Source organism: Felis catus, chromosome F1, assembly GCF_018350175.1.
Source record: "Felis catus isolate Fca126 chromosome F1, F.catus_Fca126_mat1.0, whole genome shotgun sequence".
Classification (NCBI taxonomy): domain Eukaryota; kingdom Metazoa; phylum Chordata; class Mammalia; order Carnivora; family Felidae; genus Felis; species Felis catus.
The window spans coordinates 25,179,632-25,202,283 of NC_058384.1; the positions used below are offsets into that span (position 1 = coordinate 25,179,632).

The window sequence follows — 22,652 nt, forward strand, 5'->3', positions numbered from 1 at the left end:
ATCTCAATCCTACAACTGCAAAAACTGCATCCTGCCAGCCGCCCAAATAGGCAGGGAAACAAATCCTCCCCTGAAGCCTCCAGAAAGTTCCCGTCACCATCTTGATTTTAGCCCAGGGCGACGCCATGTCAGACTTTTATCTACATAAGTGTAAGATAATAAACTGGTGTTAAACCTTCAAAGTTGTGGTCATTTGTTACATTGGAAAGGAGAGATGGGAAGGTGAAGGAGGGAGAAAACTTTGTGAACAATCAAATTTCTTAGAAAATCTAAAAAATGCTTTCGCATGCTTTAGGGACATGAGAATAGGAGAAAAAAAAAGCAAACACAAAAACAAACAAACAAAAAAAACTACTCTGAAGTGAGCATAGGAAAAAAGAGAAATAGACTGGAAACCAACGGCAGCAACAGATAAAAGGCAGATGACCCGTGAGTGAGCAGCATGCTCTTGCAAAGCTATTGCTTTTTGCTCACTCTCAAAAGATCCTGTCTTTGTCCATCACCTCTTCCTGAAGCCAAAACAAGGAAGTGGAGGAAGAGGATTAGAAAGGAAAATTCCTCCTCTTATAGCTCATTAAATTCACTATAGAAAGACTGTTCTTGTTAAAGCCTCCGTGGACAATACCTTAAATTATGTCACCCAGTTAACAAGACCTTGTGTAAAAGAATAAAAAGGCTACTGATGAAACTGAAGAATAACCTTGCCTTATTCAACTCTCAGCCTCAAGAGATCCTCTACAGCAACAGTCACCTTCGCTGAGTTACAAGCAACACACAGTAAAAGTCAAATTAAGGAAGGAAGATAAGTGTTTGAGGCTGAGTGCTTATTTCCTTTTATAAACAAAAATCCATGGTTCTTCTGCTTTGTGAAAAAGGCCATTTTTTGTATCTTAGAAAATGAAACCCCTATTTTAGAGGGAACATAAGCCATCTAATTCATTTATTTTTAATGTTTATTTTGGGAGAAAGCATGAGCAGGGGAGGGGCAGAGAGAGGAAAGAGAACACCAAGCAGACCCCATGATGAGTATGGAGCGTCAGGGGCAGGGGGCTCGATCTCACCACCGCGACATCATGACCTGAACTGAAACCAAGAGTCAGATGCTTAAACCACCAAGCCACCCAGGCACCCCAGCCAGCCATCCAATTTAGACATAATGCCTAACTTCAGTTACAGTTACGTGCAGCCAGGTGATTAGATCCTAGCTGGAGGGAGACATGCAAGTTGGAATAATGTGCACAACTTTGTAGAAAGGTCCTATCCCTTCTGCTTGGCTGGAATTCAAATGTAATGGCTTGAGAAACAACTGCTATCTTGGCCCATGTGGTGATTCTGAATGGAAACCATACAATGGTAAAACAAGATGGAAGAAACGTGAATTTCTAACATGAACACCTACCTACCAGCCCTACAATGAAAACCAACATGGAACATCTGTTGACCCTATACTGACTACCTCTGGACTTCTTGAATGAGGAAGAAATGTTTCTGTATTGTTTACTTCTTACTTTGGATTTCCTGGTCTCCTACAATTGAACCTAATTCTATATAACATAGTGCTATTGTGTTGTCTTACTTTATTCCAGTTCCCGGCAGATAAATGGAAATGAATCAGGAATTGGCTATAAACTTAATTTTTCCCTACTATCTACATAGACCACCTAAGGCTCTTATTGGACTAAGTATCAAAAACAATGTTAAAACCACATTTGTTTTGGGAGGGGGGGCATGCCTAGGTAGTTCAGTTGGTTAAGCATCTGGGCCACCTAGGTGCCCCTCCACTGTAAATTTCTTAGAATATAGGCCTCAGGTATTAGGAACATTGCATCCCATACAGTACCATGCATCCTAAGTAGTAACTGCTAAATAGTTTTATTTAAAAATTTTTTTTAACATTTATTTTTGAGACAGAGAGAGACAGAGCATGAATGGGGGAGGGTCAGAGAGAGGGAGACACAGAATCCGAAACAGGCTCCAGGCTCTGAGCGGTCAGCACAGAGCCCGATGCCGGGCTCGAACTCATGGACCGCGAGATCATGACCTGAGCTGAAGTCGGACGCTTAACCGACTGAGCCACCCAGGCGCCCCAATAGTTTTAAAGAATGATACTAGGGTGTCTCTGCCTGTGCTGAAGGCTGAGATTTACAATCCAGGACTTTTTAAGGACATTTCATCAAAGTTGCTGAGGATGAAAATGTTAGGATTCTAGAGGTCAAAGACTGGTCAAATCAAGGTTAGATGAGCGGCCTGTGGTGTGCAATGAAAAGGGATGAGTTTGAACCTCATTTTTCTTTTTTGTAATACTGGCAGTGGGAGTGGAAACTTCCCATTTCATTACTATGCCAGTAGCAGCTAAGGGTAGAACCTCAATTGAAGAGCACAGTGGGACCCACAATGCCAAAGCCTGCTGTCAGTTTACAAAGTAGCAGCAGTGAAACTGGCTACAAATCAAAGGACGGAAAGGCATTCCTCTGGCAGCACGGGGTACAGAAAAGTTGCTCTGATTACAGGAGAAAGTTGCCATTCCTTGCAAGACAACTGCCCCGAAGTAAGGGTTCTCTTCTAGATTCAACAGCTACACCCAGAAAACATTACATTTGAGGACAGGGGTATAATTTTTCCAAACTATTAAAATGAAAGACGAGAAGACTATACAAATATAGTAGTATACGTCAGTGGATTGAACTGAATCAGGTGTTCTTAAAGTGAAGTACATAGGGGCTTGAAGGGTCTGTGATCTAGTGAAACTTTTAAGTAAAAAATTTTGTGCATGCCTTCTGGTGGGGAGTCACAGCTTTCATCATATTCTCAAAGGAGCCTCTCAGCCCACAGAAGCTCCTACCACTGATATGTGTAATATTTAAGTCTCTTTTCACATATTCTTTACTATTCAAACTGAAGCCTAAAGTGGTCTTGTAACAAAATTATGTTGCTTTTTCTACAGAACACTCATTTGTTCTGTAGAAAACTCGGGCAACTTATAACTATTTTAATACCAAGCATTACAATACAAAAATTTTTTTATCATTTTTTAGATTTTGCATTTGTATAAGGTACACTTTTACTTACCAATAAAATTCTGAAGCCATTGACAGCTATCATTAGCATACTAATTTAATTTGGAAATGCTTAGAACTATTACTAATGCCAAAAAACTTTAGATTTTATTTATATCAGGATTAATCAAATCCTATTGTACTTCCTATTATTTTAAAAAGATAAAAATTTTTAATCATTTCAATTATTGCTAAAGTATTAAAAATAACCACTAAGTATATATAGTTCATATTTTTATAGGTTAGTATGCAAAATACTACATAGGTTTACCAAAGTGAGAAGTGTTAAACACTGGATTATATAATTTCCTTTAACATCTCTATAATTTCTAGGTTTGAAGGGAATATGTGATTTCAAAGTTTGGAAATTCCTGAACGATCTCCCATTAAGATTATCCTATGGGGACCAACTTGTTCCACTTTGCACAGTACTTTCCCAGTTTTAGTAGTTTCCATGTTTCAGTCCTGGGTAAACTGGGACAGTTGGTCACCCTAATTAGTTCCCAAGTAGATTCTTTCCTAAAAGCTAAATTATCACTAAGTAGTTCAATAACTGTAATCAGCTCTGATTCAGTAGTAAATTTTCTTCACATGATTCAGAATTTACACTATACCAAATAGGACAGTCTACAAATATCACAGGACACAAATACACTTCTAATTAACTTGCCTTCCAGGTAAATCCAGTGGGTTCAGGAACTTTTTCCAGTCAAAACCAAAACCATCCATCAGTTTCAGGGTAATTCACACTTCCATTTCTGGCGGTGTTTCTCTTATCCCAATTCTGCTTCTAAAATCAGAGGCAGGGAAACTGGCTTTCAAATATGTGCTTTGCCACACACAGTTGAGGTCCTCTTTCTAGGTGTCTGTGCTGACCCTAAGTGGACACAACTGTTTGTGGTCTCCTGGTCTGTTCCTCTGGCAGAGGGGAGGTCCAGAGGATTTTATGTGCACACTCACAACATAGAGGAGATCCCATCAAACTGTAGCTGTTGTTTAGGGACACAGCGTTGACAGCCTCTTGACACAAAAGACTACGCAGAGCACGGTTTCCCGGAACTGGCACATCGGCTTATTCCCTCTCTGGGCCCAGAGGAATCTCTGCGATTCCCTTCTGTATCACCCTCAGCCTCAAAGAAAGCTAATGAGTCATCACTGCCACAATCTTCAAACTGAGAAGTACACAGTGAAGATACCATCACACGACAGGTCCATTCTCATCCCGGCCTAAATTTCTAGCAGGGGAGAACCAGTTTTTTCAGTGCCAACTTTCCCTACACTTCCAAACCCCAATGAACGTGTGTGGTGAGCAGCAACTTTACACCCTTCCACAGATCTTTCTCCCCAATTCTTTCACCCTGTGTCTAGCCCTTTTCATCTCCTGAATGGGAAAGGGGTACAATCAGCTCTCGTTTTGGAAATGCTTTCCAGTCACCTCGCACCTGCAACGTCCCTTAAACTGAATATTCTCTTCATTCCAGGCAGATATAGAGGGACATTTGAGAAAGAAAGGAAACACGGCACATTGGTTGATGTCTCCAGGTATTTTTTTTTAATGTTTACTTTTGAGAGACAATGTGTGAGCAGGGGACAGAGAGAGGGAGACACAGAATCCAAAACAGGCTCCAGGCTCTGAGCTGCCAGCATAGAGCTCAATCCGGGCTCGAACTCAGGAACCCATGAGATCATGACCTGAGCCGAAGTCGAACACTTAACCAGCTGAGCCACCCAGGTGCCTCGAGATCTCCAGGTATTAATATGCCACAAAGTAATCCTCCACATGGCCTTCCGCTCCATGTGTCTGATAATTCTTAAAAAGGAATGGTTTCTGGAGGTTATAATGGATTCTTTTGACAATTAAAATCAACTTGACTTCCACTTATAGCTACGGACAGTCTGATGGCTGATTTTCCTCCCCACTCCCATGCAAACAACTAGAAAACCAAATGACCTATTTAAAAAAACCCACAAAGCTGTTATCTCCATACATGTAACTGGTAGATCACGGCAGAGGAAGAAAGAACCAAGCACAGCACAAGCAGTTTCACGGAGCTCAAGAGACAGAGGCTGTTTTAGGGAGGATAGCTATAATTGGTGGAGCTAACACAGGCAGCAGGGAGCCACAAAGAGAAGAGCTCTAGAAATCTGCCTAGGCATTTCCTTAGGTTCTTAGCAAAAGACTAAAAGATTATGCCTAATTGGTTCTTTCAAGTTCTAGAGAATGTAATTGTCATCTCTCTTGGCCATTCTGGTCTTTTGATTTCTCATTTGTAGTTAAAGCCGTTGGTGAAATGAGTACCAGGTGAGTGAGGTATTACTGAATGTATATGTTCTGTGGGAGTTTTCATAACATGTGCAAAAGGCAAGAGAAAGCATGGTGCACTGATGAGGCTAGAAGTTCAGTATGGCTGGGGAGTAGGACTGAGGCTGGAGGAGGAGAGGGGAGAAGGGAGAGCAGTTTCTACTCTGAAGGCTCTAGGGAATCAATGGTTTAAGCCAGGAGTGGGTGGCGGTGGTTTGAGATTTGTATGGGAATGTTTACGCTGGCTGCAGCATCACTGCACTTCCAAGTGAACACAAGCCTGAAGAGAACAGGCAGCTGGTTTACGAAAGCACAACCAGAAAGTGTTTAAGGCTTTGGCCAGAAGCAGCTAAAACTCCTGTGATTAAACACACACACACACACACACCAAAAACCACAGATGAACAGGGGAACACAGTATAGGAAAGGGCACCGGGTGAATTAGGTGGTTCTCTTCAGTCTGGAAAGTGCTGAGTTCTTGATTTCTGTGGATATCTAAGCAGCAGTTGTTAATAGGATCTGATGCTCAGAAAGGAAATCGTAGTTGGAGATACAATCTTGAGATCTGCAGCTTTAAGATGAACCCAATTCTACTCAGTCCAAAGCCTTTGTAATCTCTCCTGTACTGTGCTATTTCTCAAGTCAGAAACGTGAAAATTTATTGAAAACCATATAGTGTTATAAATGTATAAACATCTCTACTGAAACTTGATGCACTGGTGAAGGTTCATTCTTTGATTTATAATCATTAAAGAGTTTTGTAGGTTAATTTTTAATTCTAATTAAAATTAATTTTTACACTACAAACTAACTAGAAAAGAGAATGCTGACCTTGGTCTTAGACTTTTCAAAGACAAAGCTTGGGAAAAAGTAAAAATATTCAGCCGTAGGTCAAAAGTTTTATTCAAGTGCAGAGGTCCATGTGAAATTGTGTACTGGCCAGGATTTGCTGTAAGAATAACAATTCCATTTCAAGGCTATTTATTTTAACTACTACAAGCAGTAATATCACTTGGTATACTTTGGAAAACTGAAAGTACAATTTTTCCTGTGAAGCTTAAAACTAATTAATAGATGTAACTGGCATTGTAAAATTACTCTACCATGTAAGGTCAACAACGAACTACATGGCCAGTATTTGGTATAATACTTTATTTTCTATTGTAGTAAACTAAAGCCAAGAAAATATCAAGTTAATTTTAAGGGCAAATCTTTACTCCTTAAAGAAAAAATACAAACTGTGGTACTTTTATAATAGGTCATCATATTTTACATAATATAAACAAAACCACTAATGTAGCTATACGCTTGGTTTCCTTAAACTACAATGAACCACAAAATGGATGGAAAATGGGTTTACTTACTGGCATCAAATAGACAACTTGGGGGAAATAGGTAGCATGCAAATTTTTTTTTTTTTTTTTTTTTTTACTGTCTATGCACAGGAACTGACATAACCAAGCTTTAATAGCCACCACCTCCTCTTCCTTGTCCAAAGTAACCTCCCCCAAAGCCCCCTCTCATACCCCCTTGCTGGAATCCCCCAGATCCTCTGAAGCCTCCTCCACTAGCCCCTCTGTAGTCGCCTCCTGAGACACCTCTAAAGCCACCTCGGGCACCTCCTCTATAGCCTCCGCCAAAGCCTGCCCGAAAGGAGTTGGGACCACCACCATAGCCACTGCCACCGAAGCCTCCACTACCACCATAGCCTCCGCCACCTCCATAGCCTCCGCTGCCATAGCCTCCACCACCATAACCAGAAGTTCCCCATCTATATCCACTTCCATTATCATATCGAGCCATCTTGGGAGGACGTGGACCATCTCCATACCTAGGAAAAGTACAAAGAAAATGAGGGGTAATGAAAAACTGCATAAATCAAGATGTCTCACCAAAAACCCCAGTTCAGGATACCCCACACTGCTTACTCCTCCTCCTCTGCAGCTTTCCTTAGAGACTAGCACTCTGAATTCAGCAGCTGTCCAGTCAGAAATGTGGCTGGGGTCTGTCTTCACTCCTTCCATGCGCTATTCCCCCCCCCCCCCCATTGCAACCCATCACCAGTTCTTCCCAATTCTCTTGCAAACCTGTCTGATCCACTCACTTCTCTCCATTTCAATTCTCCCTACTGTAATTCAGGCCATCGTTATATTTACGCAACTTCAATTCTGTCTTGTATTTATCCCATCCTTTCTAGGTCAGGACTTTTGTCCTTCACAGAGCAGATTATATGTGAAGCCTCCTTAATCATGATCCCTCCTGCCAAAAGTAATCTCTCCTCTTCTAAACACCCATGAGCACTACAGTTGTATCTGCCTATGACACTTATTATCTACCTTTCTTTTTGAAGACTATTCTCAATAATTCTTCATATATTTGACCCTCTGGGCAGGGCAAAGTATTAACACAATAAATAAGAGCACTGTTTTAGGAGTCGCTATGGTCTTAGTCTGAATCCAGTCCTACCATTCACTAGCTCTATGGCCTTCAGTCTGAACTTCTCTGTGCTAGTTCCCTCATTCATATTAATGGAACAAGATCTACCTACATCACAGATCAAATATCAGAAAAGCACTTAGCACAGTGCCAAGAATACCATGAATACTATGTGTTATGATTAATAAGTTTTAAGAAGTAAATCAGTTATAGCGAGATGTGACCCCGAATCCATAAAGCACATAACAGTTCTATATGTTAAAATTACAGTAGTTTATAACCAAATGCAGTAAGTGATCCTTAAGAGGGAGATTAAGGAGTATTTTTGGGTAACTAGAAAAATTTTAGTATGTTTGTATATTAGATAGTGTTATCACAACACTTACATTTTTGGAGTGTGATCATGGTATTGCAGCTATGTGCTTAAATGATACACTAAATATACCAATGTAAAATAACAACCGCTGAGTCCATCACAAAGGATTAAGAAAAAGTGGTGTGTTTGTGCAAACAGATATATGAAAGCAAGTGGCACAAGATGCTGGTGACTAGGGAGTTTAGGTTACGATACCATACGGGGGTTGCCATTTCTGCAGGTATCAAATGTTTCCATATAAAAAGTTGTGGGCAAATAAAGATTAAAAAGGTGAAAAAAAGTGAACCAAAGAAAAAAATTTAAGAATTAAGATATTTCACATTCTTCTCTTTACCCTTCAAGATACTCACACTCTTCTCTTTAAAAAGTTTATTTATTTTGAGAGCGAGAGAGCAAACTGGGTAGGGGCAGAGAGGGAGAGAAGAGAGAATCCCAAGCAGGCTCCATGCTGTCAGCGCAGAGCGTGATTGGGGCGCTGGCACTCAACGAACCATGAGATCATGACCTGAGCCAAAATCAAGAGTCAGAAGCTTAACCGATTGAGCCACCCAGGCATTCTAAGATATTCACATTCTTCCACTTCCCTAAGATAAACCTTGAGGCTTTTCATTTGAAGCAGCAGCAATTTAACACCCACCAACATTTTTTCGCTAGAGATAGCAGAACAGTACTGTGCAAAAAGAACTGTCTGGGCTCTGTCACTTTCCTGTCATGTGACCCACCCTGGGCTTTGAATGTACTTTCAAGGTCCCCTTCAAACTCCCAATATGCACTGACATAATATATCATTAACAGAGACAAAAGTTAGTAACATCCCTCTGAGTGTGTTAACCAGCATTATATTTCATATTGAATGTACGTCTAGAATTTTAAATAACCAGGCCTCTAACAGTTAACTGTGGGAATTTTAGGCCAGTGTAAGATCACTGTCCTCTGGGGCACCTGGGTGGCTCAGCTGGTTAAGCATCTGACTCCTGATTTCAGCTCAGGTCAATGATCTCATGATTCTCGAGATCAAGCCCCATACCAGGCTCCATGCTGGCAGCTTGGAGCCTGCTAGGAATTCATTCTCTCCCTCTCTCTCTGTCCCTCCCCTTCTCGTGTTCTCTCCCTCTCAAAATAAATAAATAAATAGCTTAAGACAGGAAAGAAAAAAAAAAAAAGATTCCTGTCCTCAGCTTGGTTCAAAGAGAAGTTACTGGGGTACTCACCGTGTACTGCCAATCATGAGGTTGATACCAGCAGCTGAGGGCCTAGAGATTTGGCGGATCATGTTCAGCATATGCTCATTAACGGGGTCCAACTGGCTGATGATATTAGGTTGTTTGGTTACTTCAACAACCAGAGCCTCCATGGCTGCCCGGAGAGCAGTGATACAGGCAGCAGCTTCATGAGATATTTGCAATCTGATCCTAAAATAGAGAAAAACGACAAAGTACAACAAGGGTACATATAGCAAAATACGACTACCTCCCTATTTCATACATGGTAACTGAAGAATAAATTTAACTTCTTACTAAGTACCAATACTTTCAACTACAGGTATCAAGAACAATAACCGTCTACACTAATTTCTTAAAACTCACTGCTAGCTACTGGCAGGTATTGAGAACCAAGAAGTTTTTCAAGCAAAATACTGTTAGGTTAGCAACACAGATCACTTAGCTTCAATAAAAGAATGGAAGAAATTACACACTGCTGGAGTGTTACAAGTTTTCAGGAATATGACTGAGCCTACTGACTGGTCACTAAGATCTCCATTTTTGTCAAGTGCTAATTACTACATGCTTACCAGTTGTCTCTAACCAACATACAGAGTACACAAAAGAAGTACCCAAGTTCCAATTGGATTCTGATTCCCTAGGATAGTATTCACGGGGGCAGATATAGCTCCAATGCCTAATGCATCTGCTTCTATTGGTATAGGTCATGTAAGACTTACTACTGAGTATGAACTGCCAAAGTATACCACTCTCCAAGAAAAGACAATGTTATAAAGCACCTGTGTCACGAAATTGTCATGTTTCACAAATTAAGTTAGATTGGCAGCTGTATCCCCTCCCTTACACCACAACTTTAAGAATGCAGTTTGTAGTTCACATCTGAAACTCCATACCAGTCATCCACAAGCACAATCTGCCCATCAGACTGGACTTTCTTGGAGGCAAAGAGAAGCAACTGCAGGGGGGTGACTAAGGTCATGCCTTTAGCAGAGATGGCTCGGGTTCGAATCTGCAGATGGAAAAAGAGGCAAGAGGAAATAGAGGACGTTGTAATTCCCAAATAATGATAATGAACTTATGCTTTGAAAATGAAAACTCGGGGCGCCTGGGTGGCGCAGTCGGTTAAGCGTCCGACTTCAGCCAGGTCACGATCTCGCGGTCCGTGCGTTCGTGCCCCGCGTCAGGCTCTGGGCTGATGGCTCGGAGCCTGGAGCCTGTTTCCGATTCTGTGTCTCCCTCTCTCTCTGCCCCTCCCCCGTTCATGCTCTGTCTCTCTCTGTCTCAAAAATAAATAAACGTAAAAAAAAAAAAAAATTTAAAGAAAATGAAAACTCATGTTCCCACTGCACTTTAGTAAGTAAGGACAACCCAGATTTTCAATGCTAATTTTTCTAAGCAAATCTTTTCTTACCTTTTCACCAAATACAAAGAAGGGAGATGGGTACTTCATGTCTTGGCTACTGAAAGGACAATTAACAGACGACTTGTGGATAAGTGCATTACGCCCTTCAGTGGTGAGAATCTTTCTCTTTTCCTTATGATAGCACACATTAGGGTACACCCCGAAAGCCAGGAGAGAGATAACAACATCCAAATTATTGTCCGGTCCGGTGTTAGTGAACACTTGTGTCAGCAAACAATCTGTTAAGAGGAATGGGGTAAAAATATCAGATATCTGGGTAATGATCCCATAATGCATGTAAACTAGTTAAGAGAATTAGGTGAACTGACTCCTTCCCATGTCTTTTTTCCGATAACCTGCCTGCCTGACTTCCTCTATTCTCTGAACTCTTGCACCCATATTAAGTTCAAGGAGAAACTCTGCTGAGTCTCCACAACAAAAAAACTAAAATACCTGTATTTTCTAATACAGACTCGACCACAACATAAGCCTGGAGTGATTACTTAAAGACAAAAAAACAAAACCCCTCCGCATACATTGGTTTAATCATCTACTCTCTGAATAAGAGCTAGACCAACAGGACAATAAAAATATTCCATCTGCTGTTCTTAAATAGCCATTCTTTCTAGAGAAGACGGAGTTCAATAGCTCAATTCGCATATGAAATAAACAGCTGGATTACTTGTTTCTCCAGCACACATCCAAGCCCTTTTACCTGCCAGCACATGAAAGCCTCAATTAAAGCCACTTAAAATTTAACATGGTAAATTTCATATCTACACGTGAACACGTGGGCAGGCTAATCAGTCAACTTCACAAACCACTAATTGAGGTAATTCAACAAACTGGTCATTCTAAAACTGCTAAAAGCTATGCCCCTTCTTAAGATAAAAGAGACTTAAAAAGTCTCTAAAAAGTAGTACAGTTTTTAAAACATCTATTAATCATCTTTGTAGTGTGTTACAATTTGAGCATCACAACCTTCCGTTTCCTTTTTTAAAAGGCTGAATAAAGGTGAAAAACTGATTATCACTATGGTTCAAATAACTAAGAAATAGCTAGGAACACAGAAAAAGCACACGGTCTAAAGTGAAGCTAAAATATACTGCACTGTCAACGTGTGCACGCTACATAAACATCCTTCAGGGAGGTTTCAAGAATGTGAGTCATTACCTTCTGGAAATCCAGAATTAATCAGAATCTCTTTGAGCTGAACTTTAGCTTCCCAAGTCATTCTTAGTGTAGCCATATTGAGTCTTTTGTGCTCACAAAAACGTATCTCTGCTTCTTCTCCACCCATTCTGAAATAGACAAAGAGTCATTCTCAAAGCCCAGTATCACATTAGAAGCTGGAGACGGTTTTCACATCTTACAACTCTTCTCTTTCAAACCCATACCTAGCATCATCCCAAGCTTGGAATACTGATAAAAGAGCCACATGATCAGAAAATCTGTTTCCGGCAAAATTTCGATGAACATAACCCAGTCGCTTTCCTTCACTAATGAACGGCTCCGGAAAGCAGGTGGCAGCAGAGATGGTACAGACAGCATCTCCCACACTGAAAGAGACAGGAAATACAGTCAGATCGCAGTCTTGTTCTAGCAGTTCACGAGCAGTACTGTCACTGTGGGTCAGAGCCTTTCTTGGCCATGATACTGCTTTATTTGCAGCGAGTTGGTTTAACAAAGAACTTTTACAGCTGCTCTCTCCAGAAGCAGAAAGGGAAAAAATAAATAAGGAGCTCTGAGATTAATGGATGCATATTAATCATAAATTATGACCAAGTATTACATTTTTTCTTTCCTTATTCTCTCTTCTCCCATCTTTTCAAATCTCTCCATCTTCAAAATTTCCTAATGCTATCTCTCTTTCAAAAACAACTACTTAAGCCCCTGAGAGTAACTGCACTTCTCTTTTGAGAAACTAGCTCTTTCCCCCAACAAGTTGGGCCCAGGTGTCCATCTACTGAAACGATTCATTCTCCGCACTTCATACTTTCCTCAGTATCTACAGTAGGCCACTTCTATACTTCAGAAGTTAGTTTTGTCTTCTATTTTTTATGGGGAAGGGAATAAGATTCTGAAATTGTTCTGCCACTTAAGTATCAGCAATAAGACAAAGCACTTACTAGAAAATACATCCCATTATCATCATTTTGCCGAAACGAGGCTCAATGGGGAGCTTAGCCAGGATTCGTCCCAGAGGAGTCAATTCATCATTGGCATCTAATGCATCAAGCTCTGTGGGGAGAGATTTGTTTATGAGCAGACACAGTAATGAATGCCCCTTTAACCAAGGCAAAGGTGAAACATTTCCTTACAGGCTAAGGTTAGTTTTCAATATCTGTCAAGCCAACCGCGAGCACCATGCCCACAGCCAGCAATTCTCCTCACTCAAAAATAGAACAAAACCAAATTCGAGAGTACCTGATAAGAAGAAGGTATTAGAATTAGGCTGCTGTAGGTTGTGAAGTAGAATACAGTCCATGAGAACTCTATACATGCAGTCAAAATGATAGTAACAGCATTAAATACACATGTCCTAACAAGTCTAATGCCATCTATCGAATTTTTAGAGAGATGAAATCTAAAGTCTAAAGTTCATATTAACAGATGAGTACTAGATTCAAAATTCAAAACCAGATTCCCCTGGCTCCAATGCCCTTATTTTTTCTCCGATACTTTACCACTTTTATGACGTGATTATAAAACACAAATAGATCTACGTAAAATAAGAGAGCTACATAAAATATTGTATTGTGACTAACTCATGTTCTGATCATTAAATATTGGTTAAGAAAGACTCCTGTTACTTCTTTCTTACTTCATGTTGCTCATTTTATAAAACTGACCACACTAAATACATATGGCAACATTGGAAGTCTTATCACAGCCCTGCTGACTGTATCTTGATTCATTTGTTACATGTTAGTTGCAGGACAAGACAAATGGTATAATTTACATGTATTAGGTAGGTCTGTATTTGCAGGTACCTCTAAGAGTGTGCTCTGCTTCGATCACAGCATCCAAAGGCGGAGGTTCAATTGCCTTGGCCAGAAATTGGCCAATTCCTCCCAGACGCAGAAGTTTTATGCTCAAAGCAATTTCATGCAATGGTGTTCGGAACATCTCAGGTGTCATGTGGGTTTCCAGTCTGAGAGAAAAAAAGCATAAAATAACCATCTTCCCTTGTATATACATGTTTGTTTAATAAAATCTTTGCAGAGAGATCATCAGATTTATAGAGTTTTCCTTCCCTCATGCTTTGCAGAGAGATCATCAGATTTATAGAGCTCTCCTTCCCTCATGCTTTTATAGTTACCAAAGCATGTTTTATATTTACTACAAAAAGACTCTCTGGACAAGACCCTCTTAATTGAGCAGTGACTTGTAACTTTATACTTATATCTTGATGTTATTTTCATCTGAGGAGTGAAGAATGATGAAAAATTATCCTGAAACCTTAATGTTATTATCACACCTAGGACTTCTTCAGGTCCTGTCTGCTGACAAACATGGTTAAAATACTAGCTCGACAGAGTGGAGGGGCAGAGGAGGGTACAAGGGGAGGAACAGGCAAAATGGGTGAAAGAGAGTGGGAGATACAGTCTTCCAGTTATGGGATAAATAAGCCACAAGGGTCCGAGGTAGAGCAGAGAGAATATAGTCGATGGTATTGTGACAGTGTTGTATGGGGACAGACAGTAGCTACACTTGTGGAGAGCACAGTATAATATACAGAGCTATTGAATCGCTGTGTTGTACACCTGAAACTAACCTAACATCAGATGTCAACTATACTCAAAAACAAATGGGCACCTGGCTGGCTCGGTCGGTTAAGCATCTATTAACTCCTGATTTCAGTTCAGGTCATGATCTCAGTCACGAAGTCCAGCCTCATGTTGGGCTCGATGCTGAGTATGGAGCCTGCTTAGAATTCTCTCCCTCCCTCTCCCTCTGCCCCTCCCACTCTTGCCAAATAATGTCCATACAGCCTCCCTTTAAAAGATTAGTAGTAATCAGGTACCCACTATCAAACATGCCATCAATGACAATTTTATTCTTGCCACAACCTTGTTATGAAAGACAACTATCCTCCAATATACATAACTGGAGGCATTTATGTACTCTGAGTTCATTAGGTTCATAGCAGGGTGGGTATGTACTCTGAGTTCATTAGGTTCCTAGCAGGGTGGGGGGAGGGGATGAATGAAGGGGTAAAAAAAAAAAATCCTTAATCTTTATTCAAGAATTGGTCTCTTGGAGCGCCTGGGTGGCCCAGTCGGGTTAAGCATCTGACTTCGTCTCAGGTCACGATCTCAAGGTTAGTGAGTTCGAGCCCCATGTCAGGCTCTGTGCTGACAATTCAGAGCCTGGAGCTTAATTCGGATTCTGTGTCTCCCCCCCCCCCCCCCCCCGACCCTCCCCTGCTCGCATACTCTGGGTCAAAAATAAATAAACATTAAAAAATAAAAAAAATAAAAAGAATTGGTCTCACCTCTCAAAACGAGCTCGGCTACACAGGTGAAAGCAGAATCCAGGCCGTACGCGGCCAGCTCGTCCTTTCCGCTGCTCAAGGTTTGTTTTGGACGCCCACACTGTAGCATAGTTGGTCATATTGTTGTGAGCAGTGAACAGCTTCACTTTCTGCCTAAATAGGAAACAGCGGTTAATTCTAAGACTCTTATGCACGACCAGCACATAACTATTGTTATGTCCACTGAGGGGTGGATGCTTTCCAGTGAACTATGCCAACTATCTGTGAAAAGCACCAGTAAGAACCTGATGGCATCTTCTGATCTGTCAAACTTCTAAGAGGGAAAAATAACACATATGTGCCACATGTGCTTGACATCTTGGCCAAGTTACTGATACTCATCTTTTTGTGCCTCATTTTCCTCATTTGAAAATGACTATAATACTCTTACTGACCTCACAGGATCTTTACTTATAAACATTAAGTGAAGTAATGAACTCTGTAAAGCACACAAACAGGATCTAGCACATACATGTAAGTAAATGATAATGATTCAAACCAACTCTATTCCAATGTTTAGTTTAACTTCCAGGTTACCTGTGACCTAAAAGTTATGTGCTGAACCAGAATACACGGCACTTCTGATGACCTCACCAACTGGTGCCTGCATGGTCTTTCTGAACCCCTAAGCAACCTCAGATTCCTTCAACAATCCACATAGGCAGCTGGCACCAAGAGACTGGAAGTGGCCCATAGGGCTGCGTGCTCTGCACCAGTCCCTAGAACGGGCACTGGCAGATCTTTCTCGACTGCTGGGACAAGCTGTGGGACTATGTGGAGAAGACATGGGCCAGATATAACAAAGTTTTGACGTTTTCTTCTCTCTGGGTGTCTCGTGTACTTATCTGTACACAACGCATCCCTGTGTATTTCTCAGGATCATCATGTACCAAATATGAAGTTTTTAAAATTTTTCTGAAGCTTTTTAATTCTTAAGTGAATGATTCAAAGGTAGGATATCTTATCATGAGATAAATACTGGTCATCTTTATACACTAACCAGCCTGCTACTGTGTGGCAGTGGTCAACGGAAACACCCAATGAGAAATGAGCAAACATCAGCAGACAAGAGCAGTGGGAAGCTCAGAAGTTAGGGTTAAGCTTTTCACTTTCTACTATAACAGACTTATGACAAATCAACACCAAAAACTACTAATTAGCCTGTATCATAGTATGTATAGTGCACAGCAATTCTGACAGTACAAGAACACAAAACTTCAATTAAAAAAAAAAAAAAGGTGTTTTTGATTCCGATACTAGATACTACATGGAACATTCTTCAGATTTATTCTACGCAAATAGGTGCCTTGGAAACTTACTTGCAGGAGTCAATGACATAAACGACATCATTTATGGTAATGCTAGTCTCGGCAATATTTGTGGACAAAATAACCTGTGATGAAATATTAAGAAAAATTATACTTCAGAAAATATTCTACTATGCACTTAAAAGAACGGATTTGTTTATGTAACAAATGACAAGAGAATTACAGGAGCCTTAAAAAAACCATTCACCTGCACCCTGACTTATGAAAAACTTAACTCACAAGGAGAAGACCCTTTTTTTCCCTCCTCAATTTAGCTGGATTACAATTTTTTAGGGGTAGCTCTTTGAAGGCCTATAACATCTGCTTAGAATCTATGGAACTTCCCAACCCATAAGTGTAAATGTTTATTTTTTACCTTGGTCACTCCACTTGGTACAGGATCAAATACTTTGCGCTGTTCCTCTCGAGGAATCTGAGAATGCAGAGGTAGAATCTGATACCTATGGCTTCCTATAAGAATAAGGAAAAGTTAAAGTTTAAAAATAATAGTGTATTTTAAAACTGCTCTACGTAATGCATACTTTTATTCAAATACTGACACAATACTACGTTTTGTTTTCACACTGGTTAGGGAACAAGCAAAAATATTAACTTTCACTGTCAAATATTGTGTGAGAATTCGAAGAATTCAAAGAATCACCCACCAAAATGAGGATTCATCTCCAAATGCTTCTGCATAGTGTAAATCAAATTCCAGCCAGGCAGAAACACCAACACTGCTCCGGGAACATTGAGGGTCTCAATGTACTTGAGTAGAGCCTCGATGAGTTCAAAAGGGGTTTCCTTTTCATTCAACTGTGCCATGCTCATCCTGGTTTCTGGACCGTACTCATCACCACAGATAAGGTTGCAATTTGCCTGCAAAAATTAGGAGACATATTCTGAATGGTCTCAATTATTGCAGCTCATGAGGTGTCTCTTGGATGTGTTCTTCACATTCAAATATCACCTAATGTCCTTATTAATTCTAGCTGATTAATCAGATCTGCATATAGAAATTTAAGCTCTAAAAATGTAGAACCTGCTACATGTTGAGATACCAATTTTTCTCATGACCTATGTATGGGAAATACATTGGCGATGCCAAAATCCAAGCACAATCTCTTAAATTCGATTCTGCAACTTTGAATGGCTCCATCTACCAAATGTATTTATCTCTCTTAGGACTATACTCTGTTGACTTCTCAAAAATATTTTCCTTACTAATTAAGTTCTATGATCCTATGTATCAATTACCATATAATTACTTATACACAATATCTCCCTGTAGAATTCCCAGGCTCATCTCATACCAAATATGAAGTCCTTTAATTTTTAAATAAATGTCCTCCTGGCAGCTCACTTGATCATCTATTTCTATTATAATGTGTCTGGGCCACTTGTGTGGCTCAGTCAGATTAAGCATCTGCCTCTTGATTTCAGCTCAGGTCATGATCTCATGGTTCAGGGGTTTAAGCCCTGTGTGGTGCTCTGCCCTGATAGCATGGAGCCTGCTTGGGATTCTCTCTCTCCACCGCCCCTCCACTCTCTCTCAAAATAAAAAAATAAAAAGTGTCTGAATTTTCTATAAAGTCTGCCTGAGATTCAGTGATAAACCAAACCTTTAGTAATGAGAAACAGAATTGTTACAACTGGTCTTTTTTTCCCCCGATAAACTAATTTGTTGTTCATTTATATTAAGTCTTCTGATTAAAAATATCCCAGATTATTATTGAATTCTGTGCTGCTAAACTGTCTTTTAGTATATTATTCTGTTCAAATTTCCAGATACAAGATGAATTTTTATATTACCACTGATTGAGCTCTCAAAATAAATGTTGGTTTTCTTTCTTGTTTCTTCTTAGGAAATCCCTCCTGACTCCCCTGATTTAATACTCTCCATCTGATAATGTCATCACCATACAATCTCTCTAATCTAGGAGGATAGCTGCTGCTTTGAAAACTTTATTGTGCATATAGATCACATGGAGACTTTGTTAAAATGTAACTTCTGATTTAGTAGAGCTGGGGTCGGGCACAAGACTGCCTCTCTACCAGCTTCCCAGGTACTCTGGCCCATAGAAAATGTAATAGCAAACTCTTATAAAATGGAGTTATTTCTAACCACATGTGGCCTTTAAACATCTTACTATTTCCTCCTCCTCCTTTTGACCTTTCTCCAGAGATGATTTAACTTGTGGTATGAAAAGAGCTTGTCACTACATGGAATTCTTTAGAGTGAAATACATCAATTAATTAAAAAACATGATAGCTTTTAAAAAGGTTTTCTTTAATGGTAACTCACTGCAACTTTTTACTTTAATCATTCCGTTCACTGCATTAACCACCTGTCCCTAATGAAAATTCTCCATGAGATTCACTTACATCATCATCCTCAAAACCATCATCATCCTTCTCCTTCTTTTTCTTGTCCTTTGGTGGAGGAACAAAGTGGGTCATCTGAATACAGTCTTCCAAAAAATATTCTGCCAGGACAATCCAGTCAGGTAAGTACAGTCAACTTTCAGAATGGAACAGTCTTCAAAACTCATTTTCTAATTCATAACTCAAAATTACCTTAATACCTTCAATCTGATTCTTCACAATTGGCAAGAAATTCCAGTGTTAATAACCTCTTTTTCCAAACTTAGTGTTTGGACTAAGGCTTGGGCCTTGCAGGTGGGTGAAGTGTCTCTCATTCATGTTCCCACTAAGCCAGACAGGGTATCCCCTATATACAATAATCAAACATTTGTGGTATGGCTGCAGGGCACACGCACTGTGTTGTACACTCCCATGGTACAGCAGTTAGATATGGAAAGAAAGGTCTATACAGTAATATACTGTAGTCCATCCTTCCTCTATCAAGACATACATATAAAATGGTCTCCCTTTGGTTATTACTCTAAAGAGGGACATCAGCAAAGTTGGAGTATCTGCTGACCAATTATATCCCTGAGGTTCTCTGCTGGGTCAAGAAATGTCTCATAATCTACGAACACTTCCCCTCTATATGCTAAGAGTCCCAAGTGCAAATCATCACATTATACCAAGGGTACACACAACCTACATGACTCATCACTGACGATGTTAAACTTGTTCACCTGAGGTAGTGTTTGTTAAGTTACTCCAAGTTACTACAAACAGTATATATACAAGAATATACAAGTATACTCCAAATTACTGTGAAGTTACTTTTGCTTCTCCCTTTCTACACTCTACTCTGTGGAGGCAAGTCATTAAGCACAATACACTCAAAGGACTGGGAGGTAAGTCATGTTTTCGAGGTAAGGAGGAGAGTACATAATTTTTTGGGAATTATTCCATATGAGATCTGCCTTTGTTACCCATTTATTTATTCAACCACCATATAGATTCATGGGCATTTATTTTATCCTTAGGGTTATAATTCTGTACTATGTTCCTTTCTTTTTGGTCAAATTATTCCAGCTCTTTCCAGTTGGCTCCTGTGTCCCTCAGTCTCCATCACTGTGGTCAACAGACAGAGCTAGGAAATATATGCATGTATACTCACCTGTGTATCCATACATATCTGTAATGATTTATCTATTCACTTGTATCTGAACATGACATCTTACTGATTGTCTCTAACTGTAATCCAATACCACCCAGTTTATTCAAAGCTTCCCTCTTACTTACCTGTACCCTCTAAACTCTAACAGTAAACCTGACTCCCCCATCTGCCATCCACTTAATTGTTTTTTCAATCTCAATATACACGTAAAGCAGTTTTAGAATTGTCGCCCTTACCCTCACAAGATACAACTGCCCCGGCTTTTATTTTAGGCCTACTTTTACTTTGGAATTTCAAAAAAAAAAAAAAAAAAAAAAGCATGCTAAATAGCCATTTATCATTTCATACCCACATAGCAAAATTTTTAGCTTATTTTCATGCCCTGAATTTGACTGTGCTAGAATTTATTTTTCTAACCAAGCTATTAGATGGCTGTCCTAAAAAACGGTAATAATAAAATCTTCTGAAAAAGGAGGTCCTAACCATCAGAAATACTTGATCTTGAAACACACACCTTAATGTCATTTTAAAATATGCCTGCTCTGGCTCTAAGAAAGATTCTCTTGTTAATTTGACTCTGGCTGCTTATACTGTTATCTCCCATAAACATCTATAGGCTATACTGATTTACACCTGACTGTATATAATTCTGAAAGCTATCTTCGGCTGTAAGGAAGAGCCAGGAAATTTACTGGACTTGCCAACTCCTCAAGAAATGAATGAAACTTGTTCTTGCTCCTCAGATTACACTTGCCATAGTTTGACTAAAAGCCCAAGAATGCCATGATTCATTTGATATTCTACATTGGCCTGTATCTTAAATGTCTTTAGAACTATTATTCCAATCTCCAAGATTAAGAAAATCCAAACACTAATGCATAAAAGAAATTTACCTTCCCATCCCACCTCCAAACTATTTACCTTGAACTGGATAAGTCCTTCCGTAAACTTCAATGATGGGGCAATTGAAGAAATATTCACAGAACATACTGGTGTCAATAGTAGCAGACATGAGAACAATGCGAACTTCAGGATAAGCCTGAACCACATCACGCAACACTACCAAAAGGAAGTCAGTCTATTAAAACACAAATGAAAATACAATCGTGTAAGTTCATTCTAATGAGAGACACCTAAGAGATTTCTTGTTATGCAGACATCAGTGAAATTCAGGTTCTTTGGTAGCTTCCAGAAGTGTAACATAGAGGGCCACTGTGAAATTCAGTACAATTTTTAACAACAGTTTTTAGACTAATAGCTGTGGGGATTAGAAATGAGTGCTATTTGGACAGGAGAAGAGGAAAAAAAAAAAAACGACCGCAAAGAATTCATCAAAATTTTCAGTGAAATTTCTATTTGTAGGCAAACAAACTTTAGCTACAGAAAATGGGAAAGCCATGAGCCCAAACTCAGTTATCCAACCACCTGCAAAGCTAAAATGTTTTACAATGTTACAAAGGTTGTATTTGGTTCATTCAAACAAAATAATGGCCAAAATAGTTATTACTTAATAAGGTACCGTACCCATCTACCTACCAAATAACACAAAAGCTACAGCCCTATAGCTGTAAACTCTTCTCTGGCTGCAAAGCCCTCTTGTTCGTCACTTTCTGCCTCCCTCAACTACAGAAAACGATCCCGAATTTTTATTCCTTTTCATATACCTTTCCTCTCTCATCTATGCAGGTACCTTACAGACATATACATATTTCTATTGGTCAGTGCTATCTAGATGTTTACTTATATTTTTTACTTAAAGAGTTTTTAAATTGCTTTGGCATTTATCCTTAATCTATCTGGAAACTGATTTTTGTATTTAGATAGGAGGCAAGGATCCAACTGCACCTATTTCCTTATGGATGACCATCTGTTTCCAGCTGTATTTGCTGTAGAACCTATTCCCCTTTCCCAGTGACCCAACGCATCATCACTCTTTTACCAAAGGTGCATTCAACACACCATCTGTTTCTACACTCTGAATAATTCAGTGGTCAAATGGTCAACCCAGGGACTATACTATCTCAATTACTAGAACTTCCAAGTTAAGTGCTGATATCTGGAAAGCCAAGACTATCCTTTCTGCTCTTCAGAAATCCTGGCTATTTGGGGCCATAAATTTTCCCTGTAAATATTCATAATCAGCCTGTTAAATTCTATGAAAAACACTGATGAGAATTTGATGAGAACTGCATTCAAACCGCATCAACTTGGGAAGAATGGACATCTATATGATTGATTTATTCTTTAAGTACTTGACATTCTGACTACAGCAACGTTATCTTTTGTTTTCTAGCTGTTCGTTTTTAATATACAACATACAAATGACTCGGGTAATTAACCTTTTAATCCAGCAGCATTGAATTTTCCTATTCCTCTATTATTTAGAATAATTCATCTGTAAGTTGGATAATTTAGGATAAGGTTCATCTGAAAGAGAATATAGTTTCTGCAAAGGTACTTTTTCATTTTTTCATTGAA

The 22,652-nt window shown here is 39.6% G+C and overlaps 1 protein-coding gene across 2 annotated transcripts in view; it reads right to left on the reverse strand.

The window, feature by feature from the left end:
• Positions 1-6,765: 6,765 nt before the first annotated feature.
• The window catches only part of DHX9 (DExH-box helicase 9), a 51,159-nt gene continuing 35,272 nt past the window's right edge, over positions 6,766-22,652 (reverse strand). For both annotated transcript variants that reach the window (XM_019821747.3, XM_011290994.4), the window contains 14 exons: positions 21,096-21,252; positions 19,025-19,125; positions 17,305-17,518; positions 17,016-17,110; positions 16,652-16,725; positions 15,294-15,446; positions 13,789-13,949; positions 12,925-13,036; positions 12,193-12,354; positions 11,969-12,096; positions 10,805-11,034; positions 10,287-10,402; positions 9,382-9,582; positions 6,766-7,189 (listed from right to left, as the gene is read on the reverse strand). In XM_019821747.3, the coding sequence (XP_019677306.1) occupies positions 6,823-7,189; positions 9,382-9,582; positions 10,287-10,402; positions 10,805-11,034; positions 11,969-12,096; positions 12,193-12,354; positions 12,925-13,036; positions 13,789-13,949; positions 15,294-15,446; positions 16,652-16,725; positions 17,016-17,110; positions 17,305-17,518; positions 19,025-19,125; positions 21,096-21,252 (2,271 nt within the window). In that variant the 3' untranslated portion in view covers positions 6,766-6,822. The remainder of the gene's footprint in view (positions 7,190-9,381; positions 9,583-10,286; positions 10,403-10,804; positions 11,035-11,968; positions 12,097-12,192; positions 12,355-12,924; positions 13,037-13,788; positions 13,950-15,293; positions 15,447-16,651; positions 16,726-17,015; positions 17,111-17,304; positions 17,519-19,024; positions 19,126-21,095; positions 21,253-22,652) is intronic.